The sequence below is a fragment of the Manis javanica genome, chromosome 4 (genome assembly GCF_040802235.1).
Source record: "Manis javanica isolate MJ-LG chromosome 4, MJ_LKY, whole genome shotgun sequence".
In the NCBI taxonomy this organism is placed as follows: domain Eukaryota; kingdom Metazoa; phylum Chordata; class Mammalia; order Pholidota; family Manidae; genus Manis; species Manis javanica.
In genome coordinates this window covers 179,039,660-179,066,037 of record NC_133159.1, presented here as the reverse complement: position 1 = coordinate 179,066,037, position 26,378 = coordinate 179,039,660, and the positions used below count along the sequence as shown (strand labels likewise).

The 26,378-nt window shown below is 53.7% G+C and overlaps 1 protein-coding gene across 3 annotated transcripts in view; it reads right to left on the bottom strand.

Annotated features, from left to right (window-relative positions):
- Positions 1–26,378, bottom strand: part of SEPTIN9 (septin 9) — a 141,686-nt gene that overhangs the window by 97,304 nt on the left and 18,004 nt on the right. The window contains exon 1 of one of the 3 annotated variants that reach the window (XM_036997436.2): positions 20,691–21,295. The exons of the other annotated variants lie outside the window; for them this stretch is intronic. Coding sequence (XP_036853331.2) covers positions 20,691–20,712 — 22 coding nt within the window. The 5' untranslated portion in view covers positions 20,713–21,295. Of the gene's footprint in view, positions 1–20,690; positions 21,296–26,378 lie in introns of those variants that run through there. 3 annotated transcript variants of the gene reach the window in all.

The window sequence follows — 26,378 nt, the reverse complement described above, 5'->3', positions numbered from 1 at the left end:
CTCACTGGCCCCGGGCCCTGGCCAGGGAGAGGGCAGTGGCTCCAAGCTGGCCTCCCGGCCCAGGCTCTGCATCCTCCCAACCTCACTCAGAGCTGCTGGTGGGCCCTCCTTTCTGAAATGCAAACATGACCTGTCACCTGCTGAATACAGCGAGTACCCAGCAGGCCCAACAGGGCCGCCCCAGGCCCTCTGTCCCCTGCCAGCCACTCGTGCCTCCCCCATGCTTCTCTGTGCCTCTGCTCACAGCCAGCTGCTTCCAGTTCCCGGATGACCAGTGCCACATGGCTGTGCCGCTCGCATTCTGCTCCTCTGCCTGGCAGGCCCTCCCCAACCCTCCATGGCCTGTCTCCTTCTCAATCCTTCTCCAGGTCTCAGCTCAAGTGCCATTTCTTCCAGGAAGCCTCCCTGGAACCCCTGGGTGGGGGGACTTCCTTCAGGGCCTTTCCACAAGTCTTCCCAGCAGCCAGGGCAGCCTGTGACCCCAGATGGCTCACTGGAGGGGGAGGCAGGCAGCAGGCAGCAGGAGGTGGGCTTCATGGGGCCGAGGTCAACCCGGAGAATAACAGTCTTCTGCTGCTGCAGGGAAGCCAGACAGGGAGGGCCCAGCAGGGGGAGGAAGGGGGCGACTGGGCGTCACCCTGCCAGGCGCCAGCAGCGCTGCTGGCCAGATGGGTCACCTTCTCAGCACAGATGTTCTCCCGCAGAGAGAAATTTCTCACCTTGAGGAACAGGGTGGGGACATTCCAAATGGGGCCACGTCTACACTGGTCTCAGGGACCATGCAGCCTGGGTTTCTGAGGTCATCCCATCCACACGGCCACAGATCTGGCCCTGAGCCTATTATCTCTGCCCAAGCAACCACACATCTGGGGCCACACGGCCCGAAGAGCAGGGCGGGGACTCCAGTGAGCTGGAGCACACGGAGAACAGACTGCACGCCAGTCTGAGCGGAGACTTTGGTACCAGGTAACCGTTTTCAAAGAGGCAAATGTGGACATTCCAGTCCAGTGAGTCACCAAATGTCAGCACATCTCGACAGGCCCCTGGCCCACCCCCGACCACAGAAGAGAGGGAAATTGAGAACGCTAACATGGGACACACGGTGTTCTGGGCCGGCAGGGTGTGCAAGGCCCAGCCACAGGGAGTTCTCCACCAGACTAGAAGTGATCCAGATCGCTTATCTAGGAGAAAAGTCCAACGCTGTCCGACTGAGGACCCAAAGTCTCAGAACATAGGTCCCTGCCTGCAGAGCCGTGTCACTTGCCTGGTGCCCACCCTCCCACGTCAGCCAGCAAAGCTCCAGCTGTCCGGGGCACGGCAGCGGCCGCTGTTAACCCGGCAGCCCCCCGAAGCACTCCAGTCCTCACTGCACTTGCAGTTCTGAGCAGGAGGCACTGACATCGGGACGGTGGCCCCGAGACAAAGCAAGATCTCCAAAGGAGGGGGAGCCCTGCTCAATAGGAACCCCAACTGAAACAGAGGTCAGGACTCAAATCTTTCAGGAAGGTTTTGCTTAAGAAATGATGAAAGTCAAGGTTGAAACAGTGGCATGCTGGTAAATGTTTAACACCCTGCTCTGGTGGCCGGGGCTGGTGGGGAACCTGGCTTATAATGTTTGCCCATTTCTGTGATGTGAATATTCCCACCATGGCCAAGTTCAAGATACCAACTTGACGTCACTGAACAGAGTTGCTAAGAACATGCACACGGCTGGCCATATCTCTCAGATAACTATAGTTTATTCTTCTTTGGGGAGGGTGAGGTGTCTAGGATGCCCTTTGCTGCATGAAACAGCTGTGACAAACAGGGTTCCCCTGGCAAGCCAACTTAATCAGTGCCCACTGGTGTGATGCGGAGCAGGTTTCCAAGGCTGCCTCAGTGCTCAGGGAGAAAGGCAGCCACAGTAATCAACTGATGATGCCTGCCCCAGCCTCAGGATGGGAGATTGGCAGCACACAGGCCAAGCATTTGCCATTCCTGGCCTGAAGACATTTTTCTTGCCCCTTAAGCTCAGGGTGGATGTCACCTCCTTGGCGAACTCTTTCCCCTAAGTAATCCTTGCTGCGGACGCACCCCCACTCTGTACTTACAAAGGGAGCTATTGGTGAGTGCAGCACAGGCCTTGGTTGACCCCACCCCAGTATCTGATCTCCCTTTCTTCTATGATAACAAAAGTTTTGGTTGGGCATATGGCTGCTTAGCTAAGGAATACATTTTCCCAGCCACCCTTGCTGCTAGAAGTGGCCATGTAACTAGGTTCTGGCCAGCAGGAGGGGAGTTGAAGGGTCTAACTTTCAGGGCCCTCCTGCCCCTGCCTCTCCCGCTGGCTGGACTACAGATGTGATGGCAGGAGCTGGAGCAACCATCTTATTTCATGAGATGAAAGCTGCATGTTGAGGATGGCAGAGCAGCAAAGGAGGAACACACGGTGTCCCTGCTGCCCTGAGCCACCATGACTGCTTACACTTGGACTAGGAAGTGGAAGAAAAATTAACTTCTCTCTTGCATAAGCGTCTGTTGTTTTAGTCTTTGTTACACAGCCATTTGGCTCCCTGACTGATACAGAGTGTGTGCCTATCATCCCACTAGTCTGGGTGCTCCTTGAGGGCAAGGCAGAGCTGTTAGCTTCATGCGCTGAGCCCCTGGCAGAGTCTGATGGGGTAAATGTGGTTAAAGCAAAATGAGCCATCTAGCTCGCCCAAAGCTTGTTCTGTTTGCTTGTTTTGGCATTTGAAGCTGGAAAATAAAGGTCTGAGCTTAAGAGAATATAAACCCTATGAGGCAGAAGGGACACCAGATAAATATGTACCCAGAGCAGGCTGGGACTGCTCTGGGAAGTTACATGTGGATATAGATCTTGAGGAGTCACCAACACGCACAATCAGATGTGCACAGGAAAGAACAGAATTGGCCCCTTTAGGAACACAGCACACAGCTAGCACAAGCGTAGGTGCTAAGGCCTGGGCGCCAGGTCTGACTGCTGGGTGCAAACCCAGTGCACCATCCACCATGCAGAGGGGTGGTGGATGAGTTACTTTGCCTTTCCGAGCTCCCACCGATGACCCTGCACGTTAGGAACAATACATAAATTGCAGGGATAGTGACAGAAAGTGGAAAGTGTCTGGCATAAAACAGGAGCTTGTGAAAGCTGGACCTAGAGAGGCAGATATTTGCTGGCAGTTGCACAGCTGGTAACAACAGAGGAGGGCCCCAGGCCATCCTGCAGTGTTCCTGCTGCGTAAGAGGCAGCCCTGGACAACCATACAGGGAGGGGGTAGTCGGTGAGAAGTTCTGCAGGTGGGGCTGGAATATCTGACAATGACTCTGTAGGTAATCGGCATGATCCCAACCTACTTTGAAATGCACCAAAAATACAAATCAGGTGGACCCATCAATGGATGGAAGGATGAATGGGTGGACAGAACAGTGATAAATTAGTGTAATTCCATGTTAATGGTAGAATCCAGATGCTAGGTATATGGGTGTGCATGGAAAATGCTTCCAACTTTGCTGCATGTTTAACAATTTTTACAATAATGCATGAAGGAGAGAGTAATAGGGAGCCATTGTAGCTGCTAGAGCAGGGACAGTCCCCAAAATAGAGCATGCGTCAGAATGACAGCCCTGCACGTGTGGGTGTGCATTCTCTTTCTCCTTAAGACTGACGGATGCTTATTGAGCATGCATGCCTTACAAGCTCAAAGGCCCCCACTTCCAGCTTCCCATCCTCTCCCCACCTGGGCCTGGAAGCTTCTACAGGTGGTGTGAGCCAGCCCAGATGCCAGCTCTCCATCCTTCCTTTCTGGGTGCAATGTTTGGCATACCACAGAGGCTGAGTGAACGTCTGCCTGCCCAGAGAGGCCCCCAGCAGCCTGAGCTGGCCACCTGGCTGGCACTTCAGGACGTCTGGCCAATAGCTTCTTCAGCTGTGCCCTGGTGGCCCCAGAAACATCCTAAGTCATTTACAAAAAAGCCACTAGCAAATGCCTCAGTAGCTTCCTCTCCTGCAGCACCTTCCTCTCTCCCCTCAGTGTTGTCCTGACAGCTGCCATGTGGTCTGAGAGCCCCTCCCTGGGGTGGTGTCTCTGGAGGCTGCGCCCAGCCCACAGCAGGCAGAAGGCAAATGGAGAAGCAGGCTTAGCACGCCCGTCAGTCCCGCTCAGCGCCTGGCCTGCAGGAGCCCACAGGCAGGGGTCCCCACTGAGAGAACTGGAAAGGCAGCCATGGGGACGCCAGCTTCTCCTCGGGACACCAAGATGAAGGGCAGACAGGAGCCTGACAAGGCCCCCAGATATCAGTGGAGTTGCTGAAACATGAACCCAACCTGTCCGACCCCATGTCCATCCAGAATCCAGGGCAGCTGGGACTGTGGCTCTGAGTCCCCAGAGAGTTCTAAAGGCCAAGGGGGCCAGACTGGGGCCACACCCAGCATGAGGTACCTGTGATGTCCAGGAGAAGATGCAAGGCACATGGCAGGCACCCGCGAACACCCGGGCAGGGGAAGGCTAACTGAGGCCAGGTCACAGCACGGCCTCCCCCAGGGAACTTTCTAGGGTGTCCGGCTCGCTCACCCGGCGGGAGTCCCAGTTTTGAGTGTATGACTTCTAGGTGTGGGAACACCCTCACCAGACACCGTCCTCTGTTATTAAGGATTCAGATGCTGGCTTCTGAGGGTGATACTCAGAACCCTGCCCTGGAGGAAGAGGCCAGGAGGACTGTCAAACCCTCTGCAGAGTTTGCATGGGCCCCGCTGGAGTCCTTCGTGGGCAAAGCCTTCCAGATGCGGCAGCCACATGTGTGCGGCAAGGGTCTTCACCCACCCGGTGGAAGAAGAATTAGATACACGCATGATCCACGTCCAGGCTGTTCACACACAGCCGCGTGACACAAATGAATGGCTTCAACAGCAGACCCCTTGATGGCCAGTGCTCCAGAGCGGAATCTCGGCAGCACTCGTGGGGCTGAAGCGGGAGGTTGGGTTTGCACAAGACCTACATATGCAGCCCTCTGCACACATGTGGCTGACAATCACCCACATCCGTGCCAGGAATCTGGCGCACAGCACGCCAGCAACAGGGTGCTCTAATCCCCAGCTGCCCTCCTGATGCCACTCAGAGATGCTGGCCAAGGCAGGATGGAAAGGGTCACTGTTTTCAAGGTCACACACCCCAAAGGTTGACACTGGACCAGGGGATGGAGACAGGCATTTGGGCCAAAGTCATCAGCTCTCAGTCACATGGATCGGCGGGGGGCGTGGGGGAGCACAGACTCATTCATTCAGCATCTTTATTGAGCAACTACAATGAGCCACGCAGCACAGATCATCGAGTAATGCAGTTCCCAGAAAAATGTCGATCCTTTCCTGGGTCTGATCTAATAGGAAAAACTTGGGCTTTCCAAGCCACACAGACCTGGATGAAAATCCTGGCTTGGCTAAATTATTTGTTGGTGGAGTCTGAGCAAGTTACTCAACATCTCTGAGCCTCCACTGTCGTGTAAAACAGCAGTGCTTATGCGTGCTGCACCAGGTCTCAGCGGGATGATGTCCGTAGGCAGCCAGCACCAGCCTGGGGCGAGTGGACATGCAGGCCTGGACCAATTCTTCCTCGACAAATGTGTGACAAGCAGGCATCAGGCCTGTATTACTCTCTGCCCCCTGGGGAAAATGCTCATGCACTGATATGTCCATGCCCATCCTAAGGGGCAGGGAAATGGCAGCAGGTCCCCTCAGCTGCTTCTCCCAGAGATTCCCTGGGAGGAAAAATTATCGGCTCAAGTGTCACTTCCTTCCCTGACAGCTGCCAGGTGCCTGCTCCACAGGCAAGCCTGCTGGGCTCCTGGCAGCGGGCAGGCGGTGGCAGGAGGTGCTTCGGGAGCAGGGTTGAGCCTGACCAGTGAACTGCAGGGAATAATGGCTCATTCAGCCCTCACTCCTACTGGAAACAAGGCTCCAGGCCAGGCAGGGGCAAATGGCGACATCCAGTTCCCGGGAGACAGGCCAGACCAGAGGGACCAGAGGCTACAAGAACGCCCCTCAGTGCCCACAGCAGAACAGGCCAAGGTGAGACCCAGACCCTGACCAGGGTCCTGGCCAGCGAGAGGCCTGCTTCACGTCAGAGGAGAAATAGCAACCATCAAGAGAGCACGTGAGGGTGTGTGTGCATAAGGGAGACAGACCTTGGGTAAGTCCCTGCACCCCTTGTGCCTGTTTCCTTGTCTGTAGATGGGGAAACACTGCGTACCTCATGGGGCCATGAAATGGAAATGCATTAATACTGGTAAAGTGCTGAGAACAGTGTCTGGCTCAAAGCAAGTGCTATAGGTTTGCTAAATAAGTAAAAATAAGACACATGGTATCGTGTGTTTAAAACAGAACTCAGCATATGACGAGCATCAGTAGCTGGTGTTCTGAATCCTGCCATTAGAACCAGGAGGAGCAGCTGGAGCCCTTTCTGGGGACCACGGATGGGGTGGGGGACAGGTCTCAGCCCACATGGATCTGCCTCTCTCCTTACAGCTGCCTCCAGTCCCCATGTGCACGTGTGCAGGGCTGTGCCCACATGTGCCACACATAGGCATGGGTCAACACATGCATGTGACTATTTGCTCACACTGCCCAGACCCATTGCACACACTGCTTGATTCTGATATCTCAGCTCAGGCGAGTGGGCCAGGCGGCGGAGGCTCCATTTCCATAGGAACCAGGTGCAGCGAGTTTTTTTCAGTCAGCCCAGGCAGCTGAAGAGAAAGAGCAAAGGAGAAAGGGTGGCAGGATCAACCTGGCCTGATCCCCCACCCTGAAGACAAAACAGAGTGCCTGCCCAGTGGTGGAAGGCCCGTCTCAGGCATATTCCCAGGAGCTGACATTACCCTTTGAAATTCAAGTTCTCTGCCTGGTGTTGCTTGGCATCCCCGAGGTCCCTTCTACAGCATTCCTGCAGGACGTCCACAGCCCCTGCTGGAATACTTCTAGACATGGGGAGCTCACTGCTTTGTGGGCTAGTGCCAGAAGGTGCAACTTGTGAGCAGAATGCACCTACACCTCATCTGATTCCAGGCATGTGAGGCAGGCTGGGAACCTGTATTTTAGCAGGTTGCCCAGGTAACTGAATCAGCTCCCTGCACTCGGCCAGCTGGAGGGGCCACTAGGCCAGGCGACAGCCGAGGCTCCTTTGCCCGGCAACCTCCTGATCTTTGCCCAGGGCTCCGGAGAGCCAACATGGAGTGTGGCCGCTCCTGATTTTGAGAGACCCCCAGGTGCACCCCTGAGCTTTCTGGGGCTTGGCACTTGAGCCCCCAGGACAGGCCCCCAAATGCACTGGATACTTTGGGCAAAACTTGCTCTTCTGAACATAAACTGTCCCCACCCCCACTTTCATTCCCTTGAATGAACAGCAACAAAAAACATGGTTCTGTGCCAAAGGCGGGGCCTGAGGTTTCCCAGAGCCCGGTTTCCTGCCAGGCCGAGGTACAGTTTGTAGGACTGCTGGCCCCTGAGTGTGTGTGTGTGTGCGCACAAGCATGCACGGGTGTGTGAACGCGCACATGTGTCCCTCCATGTGCAGCCTGGGGAAGGGTGGAGAGGCTCGCGGAAATTCTTTCTGGTGGTCAGGAAGAAAGAAAAATGGAAAATGAGAGCGGGGAGGATATGTGCGCGCACAAGCACACACGCGCACACACGTCCCAGGGAGGAGCCATTTCCTATCTTGACTTTCACCTTGAAGGACCCCCAGGCGTCACGGGACAAGCCCAGACTTCAGCAATCTGATGAAGATCTTCCGGAGCATTCTGGTAATCTGCGCCAGTCTGTCTAGGTGCAGAAGGCAGTTCTCCCAGGATGCACTGCGCCTGTGCCCACCGTGCCCCAGTTCCTCCTCTGGGCACCTTTAACGCTGGGGCTGGCCTTTGCACTTGGGTGTGAACCACTTCCTCTGTGACGCACAAGCACACACACTGCTGCAGGGCAGAAGGAAGGGAGGCTTCTTTGGGCACAGCAGACAAGGGCTTCCTCCCACAGCTCCACGAGCTGTCCCCACCGAGCTTCTCCAGCACCCCAGAAGGCCTCTGTCTGTGCACCAGCTCCAGCCTCCCAGCCCCCCAGCACACTCCTTGGAGTCCTGGTGGGCAGTTCCTGTGGACCACAGCCAATCTGCCCACACCCTCCAGAAGTTCCTCTGTCACCCAGGAAGCTGCTCCCACACACCAACTCCATCCACACCCTCCAGCAAGAACTTTTTTGCCACCCGTGAACCAAGAGGTTTCTGTGGCAGCCACACACTCTCCAAGGCCTGAACCCAAGACTGACTGAGACAAGGATGATGTTCAAAGTCCTTCATTTCTTCTCATATTATTTTGCCCGGCCCCAGAGGTAGTAGATGCCTCTTTTGTGAGTGTGGTAAGATATCCATAACGTTTACCATTTTAACAATTTTTAAACATATATTTCAGTGGTTTGAAGCACATTCACACCATCGTGCAGCTATCAACACCATCTGTCTCTAGAACTTTTTCATCATCCTGAACTGAACCTCTGTCCCCAGTGAGTAGTAACTTCCCCTCCCCTGCTCCCAGGCCCTGGTAACCACTGTTCTCCGTGAATGTGCACACCTATCTGCTCAAGACACTGCTTTCAATTCTCTGGAGTATGTAACTAGAAGTGGAACAGCTGGATCACATAGTAGTTCTATGTTTAATTGACAGCCCGCCATCCTGCTTTCCATTTTACGTTCCCACCGGCAGGGCACAAGGGCTCCAGTTGCTCCACACATCTTGCCAACACGTTTTCGGTTTTTTTGGAGATACCATCCTAATGGGAGGGAAGTGGAATCGCATTGCCATTCTGGTTTGCATTTCTCTTACAATTAGTGATGTTGAGAATCTTTTCCTGGGCTTGTTGGCATCCTGCTGTATGTCTTCTTTGGAGAAATGTCTATGCAAGCCTTTTGCCCATTTTTTAATTGGGTTGCTTGTTTTTGTTGTCGTTGCTGAGTTGTAGGAGTTCTTTATATATTCTGGATATTAATCCTTATTTGATATACAATTTGCAAATGTTTTCTCCCATTTCGTGGATTGCTTTTGTATTCTGTTGCTAGTGTCCTTTGATGCACAAAAGCTTTTAATTTTGATGAAGCCCAATTATGTTTTTTTTCTCTTGTTGCCTGTGCTTTTGATATCACACCCAAGAAACCATTGCCAAACCCAATGTCACAAAGCTTTTCCCTGTTTCCTTCTAAAGTAGCTGCTGCTTGTATGTGTTGTCTCTGTGTTCCTCAGAGTTCTCTTTTATCCACTTGGTAGTTAACCACCTTTACCAATCAATAATTCTTTATTTTGTACTTTGCTGTTCAAATTACTGGTGTGGTTTCCGCTTCCTGTCTGGGCCTAATTGATATACCAAAGTTAAGTAGAAGGAAGGAAGTAATGAAGATAAGGGCAGAAATCAAGGAAATGGAAAATAGAAACAAAATAAAGTCAAAAGTTGGTTCTTTAAAAAGATCATAGATTAATAAACTCATAGCTAGACTGATGAGAAAAAAAAAACATAAATTACCAATATCAAGAATGAAGAGTTATCCCTAAGAGCCTAGAGACATCAAAGTGTAATAAAGGACTATTATTAACAACTTTATATGAATAAATTCAACAACTTACATGAAATGAACAAATTCCTTCAAAATTCAATCTACCAAAATTGACACAAAAGGAAGTAAAACCTTGACATTAAATTAATTTAATACAAATACTTAATTCATAATTTTAAAACTTTCTAAGAAGAAAACCCTAGAGACAAATGGCTTCCATGGTGACTCCTATCAAGAATTTAAGGAAGAAATAACATCAACCTTACGCACAGTTTTACAGAAAATGGAGAGGAGGGAGCACTGAATCAGACAAAAATAACCCAGACAAAGACATGATCAAAACAAACTAAAATATAAATATTATACTAATATCCCTCATGAATCTGCATAAAATATCCTTAACAAAAAACTAGGCAAATCAAATCTAGCCATATGTAAAGAAGATTATATATCATAACCAAGTTGGACTTATTTCAGGAATGCAGGCTTGGTTTAATATTAAAAAATCAATCACTGTAATTCACCCTATTAATAGAATAAAGGAGAAAAAAATGATCAATAGATACAGAAAAAGTATTTATCATAGTCAACACCCATTTATGTTAAAAAAAATCCAGCAAATTAGAGATAGAAGGGAATTCCCTCAGTCTGAAAAAGTGCACATGTTGAAAATCTAAAGTTACCATTATAAGTTCTAGCACAAGGCAAGAATGTCCACTCACCACTTTTATTCAATATTGTACTGGCAGTTTTAGCTAGTGCAATAAGGCAAGAAAAAGAAATTAAAGATAGCAAGATCAGAGAGAAGGAAGTAAGATTAGAGAAATAAGGGAAACACAAAAAGAAAAGACCTTTACAAATAGAGACATATAGCATGTTTAGAAGACTAGAAGACTCATTGTTATTAAAATGTCAATTCTCCCTAAATTGATCTATAGAGTCAGTGCAATCTCAATCAAAAACCACACAGCATTTTTATACATGTTGACTCTCTGCTTCTAAAATTTATGAAGAAATCTGAAGGACTGAGAATATCCTGAGCAATGCTTTTGATATATTGGGAGATCATATTTCAAGGCTTATCATAAAGCCACATTAAATAAGACAATGTGGTACTAACAAAAGAATAGACAAAATATCAATAAAATGATAGAGTCCTGAAATAGAACCACCATATAAAGTCAACTAATTTTCAACAAAGGCACCAAAATAACTCAATGGAGTAAGAATGTCTTTTCAACAGATGGTGCTAGAATATCTAGATACCTAGAAAAAAAAATTAATTCAGGATGGTTTCAAACTTAACAAAAGCTATAACTATAAAGCTTCTAGAAGAAAACATTGAAAAATACTTTTGGAAGAAAACACTGAAAATATTTACCACTTGGGGATAGGCAAAGCTTTCAAATAAAGAACACAGAAAGTGATAATCACAAAGAGAGAAATTTGTTAAATTAGAGTTCATCAAAGTTAAAATCACAAACTTTTGCTCATAAAAAGATATCATCAAGAAATGAATAGGCAAGGCACAGACCAGAAGAAAAAAACTGCAATACATACATCTCACAAAAGACCAGAGTCCAGAAAGAATAAGAAAAAGTAAAACAACCCAATTTAAAAATGGGCCATAGATTTGAAAAGACTTTTCACACAAAAAAATATATGAATAGCCAATAAGCATATGAAAATGTGCTCAATAGCATGAGTCATCGGGCAAATGTAAAACTGAAGCCATAATGAGATGCAGCTACACACCCACCAAAATGACTAAATTGTAAAAGAGTGACAGCACCAAATGTTGGCAAGGATGTGGAGCAACAGGAATGTTCTTACATTGCTGGTGGGCGTGTAAGGTACAGCCACTTTGGGAAAAGATCTGGCAGTTTCTTATAAAATTAAACACATACCTACCCTCTGGCCCAGTGATTCTACTTTGTGGTATTTACAGAAGAGAAACGGAAGCATATGTCCACAAAAAACTTATGCAAGAATTCTCATAGCAGATTTATTCATAAAAGTCCCCATATGGAAACAGCCAGGGCCCATAAACAGAGAGGCTAAAAAAAAAATACGGAATGTTCATGAAATGCACACAACTCAGGAAAATGGAACAAACCAGTACCTGCAGCAACATGGATAAAGCTTAAAAAGTTCATGCTGGCAAAATTAATCTATTCTGGAAAAAATCAGCATGTTGGTTGCTCCTGGAGAGGTGGAGGCAGAAATTGACAGGGAAAGGGTATGCGGGGTTGATGGTGACGTTCTGGATTCTGATAGGAGTGAGATAGCTGAGGACCATGTGTCCAGATTCAGAGAACAGTGCACTTCAGACCTGTGCATTTCATAGCACATACGTAAAAGGAAGAAAAAGAATTGCAAGCAAATGCTGGACTCTAGTTAAGGAAATGCAAGATGAAGTGTTTATGGAGTAATGTGTACCCATAGCAGCAACTTATTTTGAAATGCATCCAAAAATCACACAGATCGTTGGTGGATGGAGGGGTAGGATGTGCGAGGGAGCGACAGGATGACATGCACGTGGCAGATCTAGGTGGACACATGGGTGTTCACGCTGTAGATCTTTCATTTTTGATAAGTTTGAAACTTTTTAGTAAAAAGTTGGAAAACATTAAAAGGGACTGAGACATACCAACCAAAAACAAGGATGAAGAAAGAAGTATAGGAGGCCCCTCCCCTGAAGCCCGAAGTCCCCAGACCTGACTTGTGTCACCCAGTTTTGCATGGAGGCCTTGGTGCCCACTCCAGCGCCCCCCACCCGGTGCCAGGGAAGGTGTGTTCCCCAATGACCGTACTGCTCAGTCTCTCCACCTGCTGCCTCCCTCCTGCGGCGAGTGGCCTCCGGAAGTAACACCAGGGGAAGCCTCTTCCCATAGACCAGGCAAAATGGACACCTGGTAGGGGCTGCGCTCTTGAGGGCTTGCACCGCCACCTCCTGGACGAAAGGCTTTCTGCACCTGAACTCCTCTCCCAACGGCTGGGAGGCGCCCCTGCCCCTTCCTCAGGCTGGGCGAGCCCCTCCCTGCAGAAAACCTGGGGGCACCATGCCTGGAAGATGCATGTCTCGGAACCTAGGCCCGTCCATCCACTCCTCCCCCTTTCCGCCGGACGCTCTCTGCGGGCCGTTCCTCCGCGCACCCCCACCCTCAAACGCACCTCACAGAGGCACAGCCCCAGACGCCCCTCACCCCAGCCCCTTCCCTCGTCCTCTGACACAGTGCCATCAGGGTCAAGACGCTTTGAAGATCCTTGGGCTTGGAAAGATGGTGACATCAATCATTCCAAAGCTCTATTTCTTTCGTTATTATGGGATAACAATAGCCCATGACATCTCCCACAGTGGGCGTGGCTGACAGCCCTGCACCCGTGGATGGAATGTGCCCCCTGAGAGTGCACCTGGACCCCGCCAGGACCCACTATGAGGATGGAGAGACAAGCCAGCCATGGCCGGGCTGGCTGGACGGTGGGGAGCAAAGTCTGGACCAAGGGCCGCTCAGCGTAATCACCAGCGGCAGCAGGGGCCAGGGTGGGACACGGGCCTGAGGCAAAGCCACGGACAGGCAAGGCCTCAGGTCCTGGGGTTAGCCTTCTGTGCTCCACCGTCACGCCTGTGCCGCCCGCCAGGCACCCTGCGAGTGGTCAAGGAACATCTGCAAGTAGCAAGAGGGGCTTGACTAAAACGTCCCCCATGTGGGGTGGCAACTATTGTCCTGTTAGAGAGGCTCTTAAGTCTCTTCTGTCCCCCATGTTCCACCCAGCCCTCCAGGAGAGCAGAAGGAAATTCCAGGACAGGCTGCCAAGGGCCGACTCCAAGAATGCCCCCGGCAACCCTGGAGCCAGGGGGAAGCGGCTGAGGTCACACAAGCACCAGGGGTGTCAGCCCCCTGCAGCACATGTGTCACACTGGGCCTGCGGTGACCCTGCCCGGGGACTCGGGACCCCTGAGACATGAAGGAACAGGGCCCAGAGTGGTGCTTCCTCCCCCAGTGCCTGCCTTTCTTCCTGGAGGCTGCTGCTCCAAGAGTCCCCTTCCCAGGACTCGGCTGCCTCGCCCTCGCCCCCGCGGCACCCTCAGCCAAGCATGCAACACACCACAGCCAGCAGTCTCCTGGCCCAGAAGCCACAAGCGCTCTCTCCTAGAGACAGCAGCCACAGGGCAGGGCTGGCCGCCACGTCAGTGCCTCCAGCAGCCTCTTCAACCACCCAGGCCCACCCAGCAACCACAGAGGCACCCCTGTCCCAACTGCAAAGGGCAACCGCAGCGCCTTTCTCTCCAGGCCTTCCTGCCTCCCGTCCCCACCTGCCACAGGCAGCTCCCAGCAGCCACAGGGCATTCAGGCCCTGCCCACTCTCCACATGGCGCCCATCACAGGAAGGAAAAAAAACAAACCCCCACCAGGGCCTCCGAGGCCCAGCACGACCTGGCCCCACCCACCTCACTGGTCTCCAGCTTGGCCCCTCTCTGACGAGTCCAGCCACGATCCAGCCTCAGGGCCTTTTCACTTGCTGTTCTCTCTGCCTGACAGCTCTTCCTCTGGTCCAGTCATGAAGTTTCAGTCAGTATCACCTCCTGAGTGAGGACATCCCTTAATTCCCCCCAAAATGTGCGCGCACGCACACATGCACCTGGTAACAACCAGGCCACTGGCTCTTGGTTCCTTGGCAGCCCTCCTCTAAAATCACCTATTGCTGTGTTTATTGGCGGGCTGCTGACATCTAGCTCAGACTGTAAGTCCCAAGGGAGCAGGGACTGTCATTCTTCATTCCTCCCTGGAGGCCAAGAACCTGGGCAAATGCCTGCACATAGTAGGACCTGAAAAAGTATTCGCCAAATGAACTGGTGCAACCTGAGTCTAAAGGTCCTCCAACTGGAACCCAGGGATGTAAGGACAGGGGGTGGACTCAAAGTACAGGATACAGCAGAGGTCACTGACGTCCACACCAGCTAGGGGAGGAGGACTTAGGCAAGTAAGGAGAAACGGGCACCTGGCGTGCAGGTTCCACCCCGGGGAGTCATGCAGCCCCGGCCCCTCCATCCGCTCCCGCAGGTCGGCCCAGCCCCGGAGCGCCGGTAAGTTCTCACAGCAAAGCCTCAGAGCTGGCGCCTCTGCACTAATTTCCAAAGGGTGTGTTGCATTGTTTATTCAGCTTTGCTCAAGTCATAGTTTCCTCTTTTGTAAAAAAAATTTAAAAAAGGGAGGGTGGATCAGAAGGTCTAAAGGCAGGGAGGGATCTCTACAGCCGAAACCTGTGTGGCTCTCTGCCCTGCGCTGGGGCCCAAACAGGTCTCCAAATTCAGGCCGCTGGGTAAGAGGGAATCTTCCCAGACTCCTTTAGGTCCCGCCCCACCCCTTGCGTGTTTCCAGACCCAGCCCAGGGGCACTGATTCACTGCCCAGCGGCCAGCAGGATGTGTGTGCGGGTGGTAGAGGAGGGCTAGTGCCAGAGGGACTCGGGGCAGAGAGGTCTCGGCGACGGCTTCAGGACAGAGGTTTGCGCCTGCATCAGAAGGGGAGACAGCATGGGTGACCAGCCCCAAGTGGAAGGCAGATGGCGGAACAAAGGAGTGGCGGCGAAGAGGGCTTCCTGAGGGGGCCGAGAGACACTGAGCCCCATGCCCTGATGCAGCCAGTCTCACATGCAGGCCAGGCAGGGGGCCACCCAGAGCAGGGGGTACAGCTGCACAGCAGGCCCCAGGAGACCCCGCACTGGCCTCCACTGACAGCCCAGAAGGCACCAGGCCTGGGCTGCCCTTGGCAGAGCACACGCCTACCCGTGTCCTGGGCCAGAGCTGAGGCTCCCTGGCTGGTCCAAGGGAAAACACCAAGGCCCGGCCCAGCCCGGGATTTCCCCACCCGCCGCCATGCCGCAAAGCCAGCCTGGTGTGGGGAAAGAAAAGGACTGAATCAAGAGCCCGGGACACGAAGACGGAGCCTCTCCTCACACCACATTCAAAGCCTAACTCCAAGTGGATCAAAGGCCCACATGCAAGGGCTGAAACTGTAAAGCTCTCAGAAAACAGCGCAGGGGAAAGGCTTTGAGACACTGGGACTGGGTGTGACACCAAAAGCACCAGCAATAAAAGGAGGAACAGATGAATTGGACTTCATCAAAATTAAAGACTTCTGTGCATCAAAAGACACCACGGACAGTAAGAAAACGCAACTCACAAAATGGGAGAAAATATTAACAAATGATGTATCAGACAGGGGACTAATATCCAGAGTATATAAAGAATTCCTACCACTCAACAGCAAAAAACAAACGACCCAATAAAAAAAAATGGGCAAAGGACTTGAATAAACATTCCTCCAGAGAAAACATTCAGATTGTCAACAAGCCCAGGAAAAGATGCTCAACACTACTGATCGTAAGAGAAATGCAAATCAAAACTACAGTGAGATGCCAGGAAATCATGTGTGTTGGCAAGGATGTGGGGCAACTGGAACCCTTGTGCCCTGCTGGTGGAAAAGTAAAATGGTGCAGCTCCTATGGAAAGCAGGATGGAGGGTTCTCCCCAAAATCAAACATAGAATTTCCATGTGATCCAGCAGTTCTACTCCTGGATTATGTATCCAAAAGTTTTGAAAAAGATTTGAAAGCAGGGTCTTGGGCAGATACCTGCACATCATGTCCATAACGTGTATAAGTCAGCAGGGGCAGGATGGAACTCAGCCCTCCCAGGGCTGATTAAGAGCTGAGTCACAATTAAAGACCAACGTTAAGAATAGCCAAAAGATGGAAACAACCCAAATACCTATCCACAGAACAATGAATTAAAAAAATGTGGTCTATCCATGTAACAGAATATCATTCTGCCTTCAGTGGGAAGGAATCTCTGACACCTGCTACACATAGATAAACTTTGAAGTCATTATACTAAGGAGATAAGCTGACCCAAAAGGACAAATCCTGCAATGAGTCCGCCTATATAAGGTCCCTGGAGGTGACAGATTCATAGAGACAGACAGCAGGCTGACAGCTGCTAGAGGCTGGGAGGATGGGGGCTTGGTGTTTAATAGGGACAATGTTTCACTTCGGGAAGACGGGTTCTGCAGATGGATGGATTGGTGCACAGCTATGTGAATGTACTTAACGCCACTGAACTGCGCCCCTAAAAACTGTTAAAATGGCAACTTTTATGTTGTAGATATTTTACCACATTTAAAAAAAAAAGAGTCCAGAGTCCAGAACAAAGCCCCGAGCACCCCAGGCCCTGGCAGTAGGGAGTGGCTGTGCTGACCACTCCCAAATGGCTCAGGACAGTCTCGGTTTCAGGTTGTGTGGTTATTTAAGGAATTTCTTCAATACATAACAATGTGATGTTCATGTCATTTCTTAGTAGAACTTTACATAGAAATAATCCTCTAATCTCTAATCAGAGAAAGTTCGGACAGACCAATTTTGGGCTCAAAAACATTATGTGCACCAGGCAAAAGCCTCATCAGGCACACTGACCAGGTACTACACGTGTGTCCCGGGTCCCCTCTGCCTGCCTCACCCCCACCCCCAGCTGGGCACCATCGGGAGTGGGGGAGAGCTCCCAGCAGGAAGGTGCTCTGATGGTGAGAGGGGCAGGCGCCTAGGCAGCTGCTGGAACTCCACCCCTCACCTGGGGTAAGTGACCCAGTGGACAAGGCTAATGGCCACACCACAAGGTCCAGAGTGGGCCAGTGAGGAGTCTGGGATGGGAATCATCACGTGCAGGACACATGGGGACAGGAGAGGGTTGAATGTTCCCCCCACCAAAAAACATGCATGTGTATGTGGCCCTATTTGGAAGAAGGGTTCTTACAGCGCCATGAGGGCCCTTTCTTTCAGCTGGGAGACAGGAAAGTAAATCCAGAGACAGCAAAGCCGGCCCAGGAAGCATGAGACCCACAGCACTGGTCCAGGATGGGTGAGCGGTGCCAGGGACTTAGAGACACGTGGGGACAGGTGAGGACTGAGGAGCTATCCCCATGGGGGTGTCCAGCTCCCTGCCCTCCCATGACAGGGGACCCTCCTAATAAGAGCAGAGTGCCAGCCCTCTCCTGGGTGAGCGCTGTGTACCTCACTGCACCAGTCAGACGCCCAGCGGCGGGCGGACAGCCTGTGACCATGCAGCCAGCCTCCTAGGACCCCCATCAGCGTTCCTGACCAGGCACGGAGATGTCCACACTCCCTGAGTACAAGTAACCTTGTGGCCGTTCCCATCCTCCCCGCGGCCCCGCTGAGCTGAGTAGCAGCTCCCCAGTGGAAAGTCCCTTCTTGGAGATTCTCTCTCTGCTGAAATACAAGCACTTGGAACAAGATAAAACTGTTTAATTTGTAAAAGCCACAAAGCCAGTTCAGAACAAGAAAAAACCCCGACCCTTGGCTGGAAGGAGCAGCCTTCTGTCTCAGCAGCCAGTCACTGCTCCTGACTCATCCCCACCCTGCTGACGAGCCTCCAGCATCTTCCCAGGGAATGCCACAGCCCCTGGGAGGGCAGGAGGGTGCCTGGCCACCGAGGAGGAGTCTGGGCCCTCAGGCCCACAAGACAGGCAGGGGCTGCACTCCACAAAGAGGAGACAGCAGATCTAAGGGTCCCTCAGGCCACCTATACCTGCCCCAGTCCCCCTGTCCTGAGGGTGGCAGGCCTCACTCCCTCCCTGCCAGCCCAGTGGTGCATGAGCAGCAGCCACCAGGTCTGGAAATGGGCAGGTTGGGCATCAGCTGGCAGGCCCCGGTCCACACACTCATCCTGGCCCCCACTCCCCCTCTGCTGGTGCTCGGCTAGGGACCGAGGCAGCCGTCACACCACCTGGCCTTACAGGAGACAGAGGGTGCCTGCCGATAAGGAGGGACCCCACAGTAGGCTCAGAAGTCCACTGGGGTGCGGGACGCTGCCTCGGGCCAGGCTGGGCCAACTCCCTCACCTTATAGGTTAGGACACTGAGGCCCGGGCCGCAGAGGGATGTGTATAAGTCAGCAGGGGCAGGATGGAACTCGGCCCTCCCAGGGCTGATTAAGAGCTGAGTCACAATTAAAGACCAACGTTAAGATCTGACCAGGTCTGAGGAATGAATCAGGAAAAACGCTCAGGGACTTTAATTTTCATTCACATCTGTATCCAGTTTCTGAGTTTTGAAAGAAGTATTTTTAATGAAAATGCATCCAAATGAGGATTTCATAGAAAGTACCAGTTCTTCCTCTGAGGAGGGATTTTCCTCCAGGACACCCTGAGAGAAGGACCCCACAACATCTGCCACCGTCCCATCCTCAGCTGAGGGCAGCGGCACTTAGCGCAGTTGACCTGAAGGTGCAGAGCTGACTCTCAAAGGCAGTTTTGTTCAGTTCATGAGAAGCAGCTGGGCTTCAGTTATCTCAGGAGGTTCCAGTATGCTGCCTTCACTTCCCCAGGATCCCCCTTCCTGGCTTGTGTCCCCTGGTGGCCACCCAGCTGGCCTTGGCTTGGTCACCTGTAAAATGAAGGCCAGACCCCAGGATCCCAGGGCCCTGCCAGCTAGGCTGGTGGAGGCCTTGTCCCCACAGGCCCCACACAGGCCTGCTCAGCGCCCCCTGACCTGCAGCCCCTGCCAGTCTGAGAACGGGGCTTGCTGACTGCACCCATCTACCTGCAGAGGAGCTAGGCCACTGAGCCCAAGTACAGGCGGCCTTGCCTCCCACCAGGCTCCTGTAGCCAGTCTGCTGGGTGCATTGGTGCGTGCCCAGTAGCACACGAGCACACACACAGGGCCATGCCCAGCAGCCCCCCTCCTGGTGGCTGTCACACCAGGATCTGACCGGCCCCTGGAGCAGCAAGGCCTCCCTCCTGAGACGGCCTTCCTCCTCTCTGGTCTCTTGGGGGCCCCCACCCCCACAGCACACACAATGGCAAACAACAGACCAGGGCCAGTGGTACCTGTGGGGTGACATTCTTAGACTCACTATGGCCCTGGGGTCCACTCAGGACACTTGAAGCCCAGAGGCTGATGCCCTAGGGTGCCTGAGACCTGCAGTGACCCCGCACCTGGCATGTGGGGTGCGCCGTCCGTGGCCCGCACTGCACTGAACAGGGATGACTAAGGTGACATCAGACACTGGCCTGAACACAGTGGGCCATGCCCAGCTGAAGGGACAGAGGCAGTCTGTCCTGGGGAAGTGGGTCTTCAGTTGGGATGGCTTCAGGGCACCTCCTTCCTCCTCTTTCACTGAATCTCGCCCAGCCCACAGCCCTGTGCCCACTCCCAGGGCTGCCAACATGAATGGCCCCCTGGAATGTCTCTGAGAGGCTGGACCCCACAGGGGGTGTGGGCCGATCCAGAGAGTAGTAAGGCCCCTCCAGCCCCAGACCCAGTGTCTGCCATCATGCCTTCCCTGACGTGACAGCCAGATGAACTAAACAGTGATTCTGCTCCAGAATCTGAGCAGAGCCTGCATCTGCTAACCTTTCTGTCCTAAAACAGCCCTCAGTAACCACGGATGGTCCTCAGTATGCCCTCCAGGTCGCAGGGCTTGCAGGTGAGTACAGGGCCCAAATGACACCCCACCCCCAATTGGGATTCGCCCCAGTTAATCTCCCAAGCTGCAGGCAGAACAGGACAAGCTCTCTCTGCTGTGTGTGCACACACATGCACGCACACACGCATTTGCACGTCTCGTCTGAGCAGCAGGAGCTCCCAGCCCTGTAATCAACTCCCGGGAAGGCACCAAAATGCTGTTCCAGTGGGGAGATGAAGGCAGCGAGAAAACAAACCACACGGCGGACAAACAAACCACCAACTAGCATCCCCAGGGCCGCCGCTGACCCGTGCATGGGACACAGTTCCCCCCTTTCCTGGTGTCCGGCCCAATAGGCTCAGCATTCACAGTTGTCCTGAGATGCAGAAGTGGTACACCGGGAACGGACAGCAAACAGCAAGAGAAAGAGTCGGGGCAGGAGGGCAGAGTTTGCATAAAAGCCAGACTTCAAGAAGCCCAGCTCCGGAACACTCCGTCCCACCACCTCGGAACAGTCAAAAAGAAAAGAGGTACGTCCACAAGGATGAGTAAAAGTGACCCCTGGCTGCTCACTTCCCAAGGCACAAACACGGCCTAAGTTGGGGGTCAGCAGTGGGAGGGAGCCTACCTGTGATCCGGTCTCTCTCCATCACTACGGGATATTTAGCAGCAGGCGGGAGTCTGGCGACCCCCTCTCCAGAGGCGTCCTCCCCTTTCTCACCCCCGACGCCCTCCCTCTCTGCCTCTTCCTCCTCCTCCAAAAACACTCTTTGTCTGGTCTAATTTCTTCAATCTGTTGCAATCACGAATGCATCCAAATTACCACATTTCCATGTGCTGATCATATGTTTGTGCTCCAAGCTGAAGCAGCATCGTCTCTTTGAATAGGGAGGGAAAGGGGAGCCAGAGAGAAGGAAAAAGAGGCCAAGGGGCGCGCGTGGCCCGGTCCTCCGGCGCCCAGGCCGCCGTCTGGGCTTTGTGCGCGGTGGCTTCAGAGGTGCGGCGTGCGGCTTCCGGCGCCTTCTCTCCACCCCCTCCAGCCCCTCTGCCGGCTGGCTGCTCCTTTGTAATATCCACTTGGAGACGCTTAACTTAGCCTCTTGGAAACCAGCTCAGAGTCAAATTCCTGGCGACTTCCAAAGTCTTTCATTTTCCCCCGGCCGCGATGCTAGTTTCCTTTGGTTTGAGAGTCTGCAAAGCCTGGTCCTGCCTTGCCTGCCTCCAGCACCCAGCCCTGCTCTCCAGCCCCAACCTGGCTGGAAGGGGGACAGGCGGCCGAGGAGCACCTGCCCCGACGAACCGGCGAGGTCACCGCTGCAGACGCGCGGCGGCCGACAGCCTGTAGCCTGTGATGACAGAGGCAGCTGGCCGTCCCCACCCAAACCGAGAGAGAGAGCGGGATGGAGACTTCCTGGAAGATTCCTACCCCACACTCATGAGTCAGTGAGTCCCCAGCTGTCCCCAGGGAGGGAGCCCCGGCTCCTTACCACTGATTCCCCTGGACTTGGCGCTTCTCCGGGAAGGGACATGGGGCCCACGGGGCTCTGGGTTTGGGGCTGTTTCCTGCTGCCCCCCGGGGTTTCTGGAGGCTGTTCACCCCGTAACCCATGGAGCCCCAGCCAGCACCAGGCCAGAGGCAAGGCTAGATGGCCCGGGCTGGCAGCCCGGGACTGGAGGGCATCCCTCTGCTCTTTGAGCTTCTTTCTACTCAAGGGCTGAAACCGGAGGCCCTCAAGCTGAGATGATGAAATGGGTTCTGCCTGCCTGGCCCTGTTTAAAGAAAATGTGTGTTCATGCCAACGTTGAACACTCAGGCGATTCCGCTAAGAACCCCAGATTTTCCACTTCTCTTGGAAAAGGAAAGGCCTGTGGTCACACAGGGTGAGCCTTCCAACCCAGCCACGTGGGGCTGGTCTGGAGGCCACTGCCCCCTTTACATGAAACTGCATTTTCCAGTTTACTCTGGTCCTCACAGCCCCCATATTTATTTTCATTATTTGCTGGGCCCCCAGCGGCCCCTGAGTTTGTGGTCCCATGCTACCACGTGAGATACATGTTGCCACAGAGGCACAGCTCTCTGCTGGATGGCATGGTCAAAGTCTCCATCCCCTCCTGCCCAGGGCAGGACCCCAAATACAGTTTCCCAGGTAGCAAGTGCATCTTCTAGGGTCAGGGGCAATTTCCAGCCTTCTGGGAGACACCAAATAACAACCACCTCTCCCCCACTCCCAGCAGAGCCTAGAGGGAGGCCCCAAAGGTGGCTCTGCATGGTGAAGAAAAGTGGGGACAGTGTCTCAGCCAGGGGGAGTCCCAGGGACTTTCAGGCATGGTAGTAGGCTGAATAATGGCCCCCAAAGGTATATCCTAATTCCTGGACCCTGTAAATGGGACCTTATGTGGAGAGTTAATATAGATGGGAGATAAGTGAAGGATCTTGAGATAGAGCAATTACCCTAGATTATGGGGTGGCCCAAATGCCATCACGTCCTCTCAGAAGAGACAGGCAGATGCGACATGCACACAGAGAAGGGGATGGGAAGATGCTGCCCGTAAAGACTGGGGTGATGCAGCCACAAGCCAAGGATTGCTGGCAGCCCCCGGAAGCTGCCAGAGGCAAGGAATAGATTCTCTCTGGATCCTTTGGGAAGAGCACAGCCCTGCCGACACGACAATCTCAGACTTCTGGCCTCCAGAACTGTGAGCAAATAAATCTCTGTTGTAAGCCTCCCCAGTCTGTAGAAATTTGTTACAGCAGCGCCAGGACACTCGCACAGACACCACAGACTGAAGAGCTAACATTCACTGCATGACGCTTACTGGTAATGACGGTTCATCCTAAAACATCAGTCAGCCGACCGCTAATGATCGCTGAGTTAGAACAATGGGAATCATGGAGGCTTTTGATTTGTTTAATATCCTTCCAAATTAAAAAAAAATCCTTATTGTTTTTTCTGATTATAAATGTTAATATACATTCATTTTATTTCATTTAGAAACTACAGAAAAGGTATAAAGAAGAAACCCCTTTAAAGCCACCTGGGACCCCAGCACCCTCTCTGGCTGCGGTGGGCAGGCCCAGGCCAGCTGGTGGAAATGAAGGGGGGCCAGGTGGGCATCTCCTGCAGGTGCCGCCTTCCCAGGCTGTGGGTGTCACTGCTGCAGCCGGTGCAGCTGCTGAGCACAGCTTAGACCCTCAGCCGCCCCCCACCTTCCCCAGCAGTTTGGCTCGGGGTCTGTTCCCCCACCATGCCTACGAATCCAAGCATTCTGGTCCAAGCAGAGAATAATCTGAAACCGAAAACCTGGCAGCCCTGACTGGCTCCGAGGAGGCCTGAGTTAGTCATGGGCCGGCTGAGCGGCCAGGCGCCATGGTGGGGGGGAGCCAGGCAGTGGAGGGAGGGGACAGCCAGGCCTCCACTGCTCATGGAGCCCCACCTCGTCGCCAGCACTCCCCACTCAGGGGCCACCTTCCCAGGGCGGGCCAGACCCACACCCCACAGTGAGTCCCCGTGTGGCTTGCCCTCCAGAACCTCACAGGGCTCCACAGCTAAGGAAACCTTACCCTTGTCTCAGATTCACTGGGCACATCAGCGTAGCAGCGCAGCAAGCCGTCCCAGTGAGGTGGCTGGTTTCCTTTGACTCAGCATGCCCCACACCAGGGCAACGCATGCTGTCCCTCGAAGGCAGGATTCCCCCCACTGCCCACAGCTCTGGGAAATGCTGTGCCAGCCAGCAAGCCCAATTTCCAGCCCCCCAGCCTGCCCCTGTCCCGGCTGGGCACTGCTGCTCAGCAGCCCCTTCCGGACAGTTCTCAAGGCGGTGCCTCTGCCCTTCCTCCTCACAGACCTGTGCCCATGGCCTGCACATGGCCTCCTCCTCTCCATGTCACCATCACCAGTGACAAGCTCCGTGCAGGGCAAGGAGGAAGTGGCCAGGCTTTGACTTTAAAGGCACAGCGGTGTCCCCTCCCTCAAATATGCATCTGCATCTTAAAAGTAAGAGGAGACTGGTCCCAGGGTGCCCTGGCGTCCTGCCACCAGGCCAGGGGCCCAGGCTGGCCCAGGCATGCAGAAAGGGAACAGGACAGGGAGCAGGCATTCCAGGGGACTCTGACTTGGCAGCAGGGGCCTCAGGAAGGCTGACAGATGGACGCAGCCTTGCCCCCACTGTGCGCTCTGGCAGAGCCTCTGAGGACCTGGGGGAAGAGAAATCGGGCTGAAAGGACCCTCTCCGTGGCTCTGGGCTTGGCTTCCCACCACCTCTCCCTGCCCCTCTTCTCACGTGGGCACCTGTGAAACCTCCCTAACGAGCTCTGAGCTGTAAGGGATGCTGCACCTCCCACCCTAAAAATGGCTTTTCCATTGATTTCCTGCTCATCCCCAGACTCAGCCACTGATGTCTGCTTCCCTGAGCTAAAAATAAAGAGCTGTGTCCATGACCCCCTCCGGCTGACCCTCCTGCAGCCACTGCTACTGTACCTGCCAGCAGATGGGCAGCCAGCCGAGACCCTCCAGGACCAGCCCCAGTCTGGCCGCCTGCAGCCTCCCAGAGCAAGACAGATTCCGGGCCTGGGGCCGGTCGCATTCCTCTCTGGAATCTTCTCTCCACTTTTATTGTGCCTCAAGTTTCAACTGTTCCTAAATGAATACAGTCCAGCAACTCCCTGCCCTTGGGACTGCTGAAGGGTTTACCGGTGCTAACAGCCTGGGCTGGCCTGTTGCTTTGGGAGTTCTTCCAGGTCAGTGCGGAAGAAAACCAAGGCAATGGAGAGAAGCAGCCCAGATGGGGCCAAACGCCACCGCTAACGGCCCTCACGCTCAGCCATCCGTCCCAGGCTGCAGCCCGGCCGGGGCCAGGGGCTGGCGCTTCATTCCACACAGAGGCCCCAGATGCCTGCACAGAGCAAGAAGGCCCAGGTCCTTGGTGGAGTCTTCCCCGGGGCCCCAGAGTTTGAATTCCCCCCCCCCCCCGAGAATACTGAAATGCCCTGGAAACCTGGTGCCTTTCACTTCCCGCTGGGAGTCCCCCATTCTGCCTGCTCTGTGGGGGCCCAATTACGTCCTTGCTGGATGAACAATGAATTTGAGGACCCAGTGTGTAGATTACCCAGGCCAGTGCCACCCAGAAGAACTTCCTGCCATGATGCACGTGTTCTGTATCTGCCGCGTTCACCATGGCGGGGCAGCCGTGTGCAGCCGCTGAGCGCACGCGGCGATGCCAGTGCCACGGAGCTGGGCACTCAGTGTGTTCAGTAATCAGCAGGTGAGCAGCCACACGCGCCTGCCGGCTGCCCTGGCAGATGCGTCTTGCTTTCCTCTCTCCTCCTTCCGGGAGACGCTCATTCTCCACAGATTTCTTCCCCGGAAGGCAAACAGGGAGGAAAGTTACTCTTCGGCCAAGGCAAAGGAAGGCAGGTATTTCTATTTTAGACGTGCTTTGGTCGATTCCCCCAAGCTTCTCCTATCAAGTTCCAATTCAGCAGTATTTACTGCCTGCCTGCTCTGTGCCCTAAGAACCCACAGGCCTCTGGGTGGGGAGGACGCAGAAATCCCCAAGGCCAACCTGAGAAAGGAGGCTGACAGGCCGGGTCACAGCTGCCTTCAGAGGTGAGGAAGGGCTCTGGGGCTGTGACCCTCTGAGGCCAGAGTGCCGGGAGCAGCAGGGAGGCCTGGGCCAGGCTGGGGAGCATGACAACCATTGCCCTTGGGTTTACAGTTCCCACTGCGGGGAGGAGGGAACCAAGACCACGGCTGGGTCTGCTGTGAATGATCACGAGGCTGCAGCCTGTGGCCCAGATCCTGGCACACATGCAGGTCTCAGTAAATGCCCACTGGATGTCAGCTGGTCAGGGAGGAGCCCCCAGGGGAGGGGCGGTGGGGATAAGGAGAGGCACCAGGGGCAGCCCTGACAAGGGCCATCTGGGGGAAAGGTGAGTTGACAAGTGGGAGCCTGCTGACCTGGGGGTGCTGTGGGGGCAGAGGACACCGATGACACTGAGACTCCTTGCTGGAGAACGCAGGTAAATGGCAAGGCTGAGATGCATGAGGAACAAAGGGAAGCAGGGTCATGGGGTGGGAGAGGAAGTGCCAAGCTAGGCACGCCCATGGGAGCTCAGGAGCATGGTCGGGAGGCAGCAGAGACCTGGTGGCCCCTTCCTCAACCAGCTCCTGCCACAGAGGCCCATGCCCTCCCTTCAGCCCACACAGCCATTCAACACATTTACTGAGCAGCTATTCTGCAGGAGGCGGCTGGCTGCAATGCCCTGGAGAAATAGTGGGGAACCAGCTCAACAGGCCCCACCCTTCCGGTGCTTACT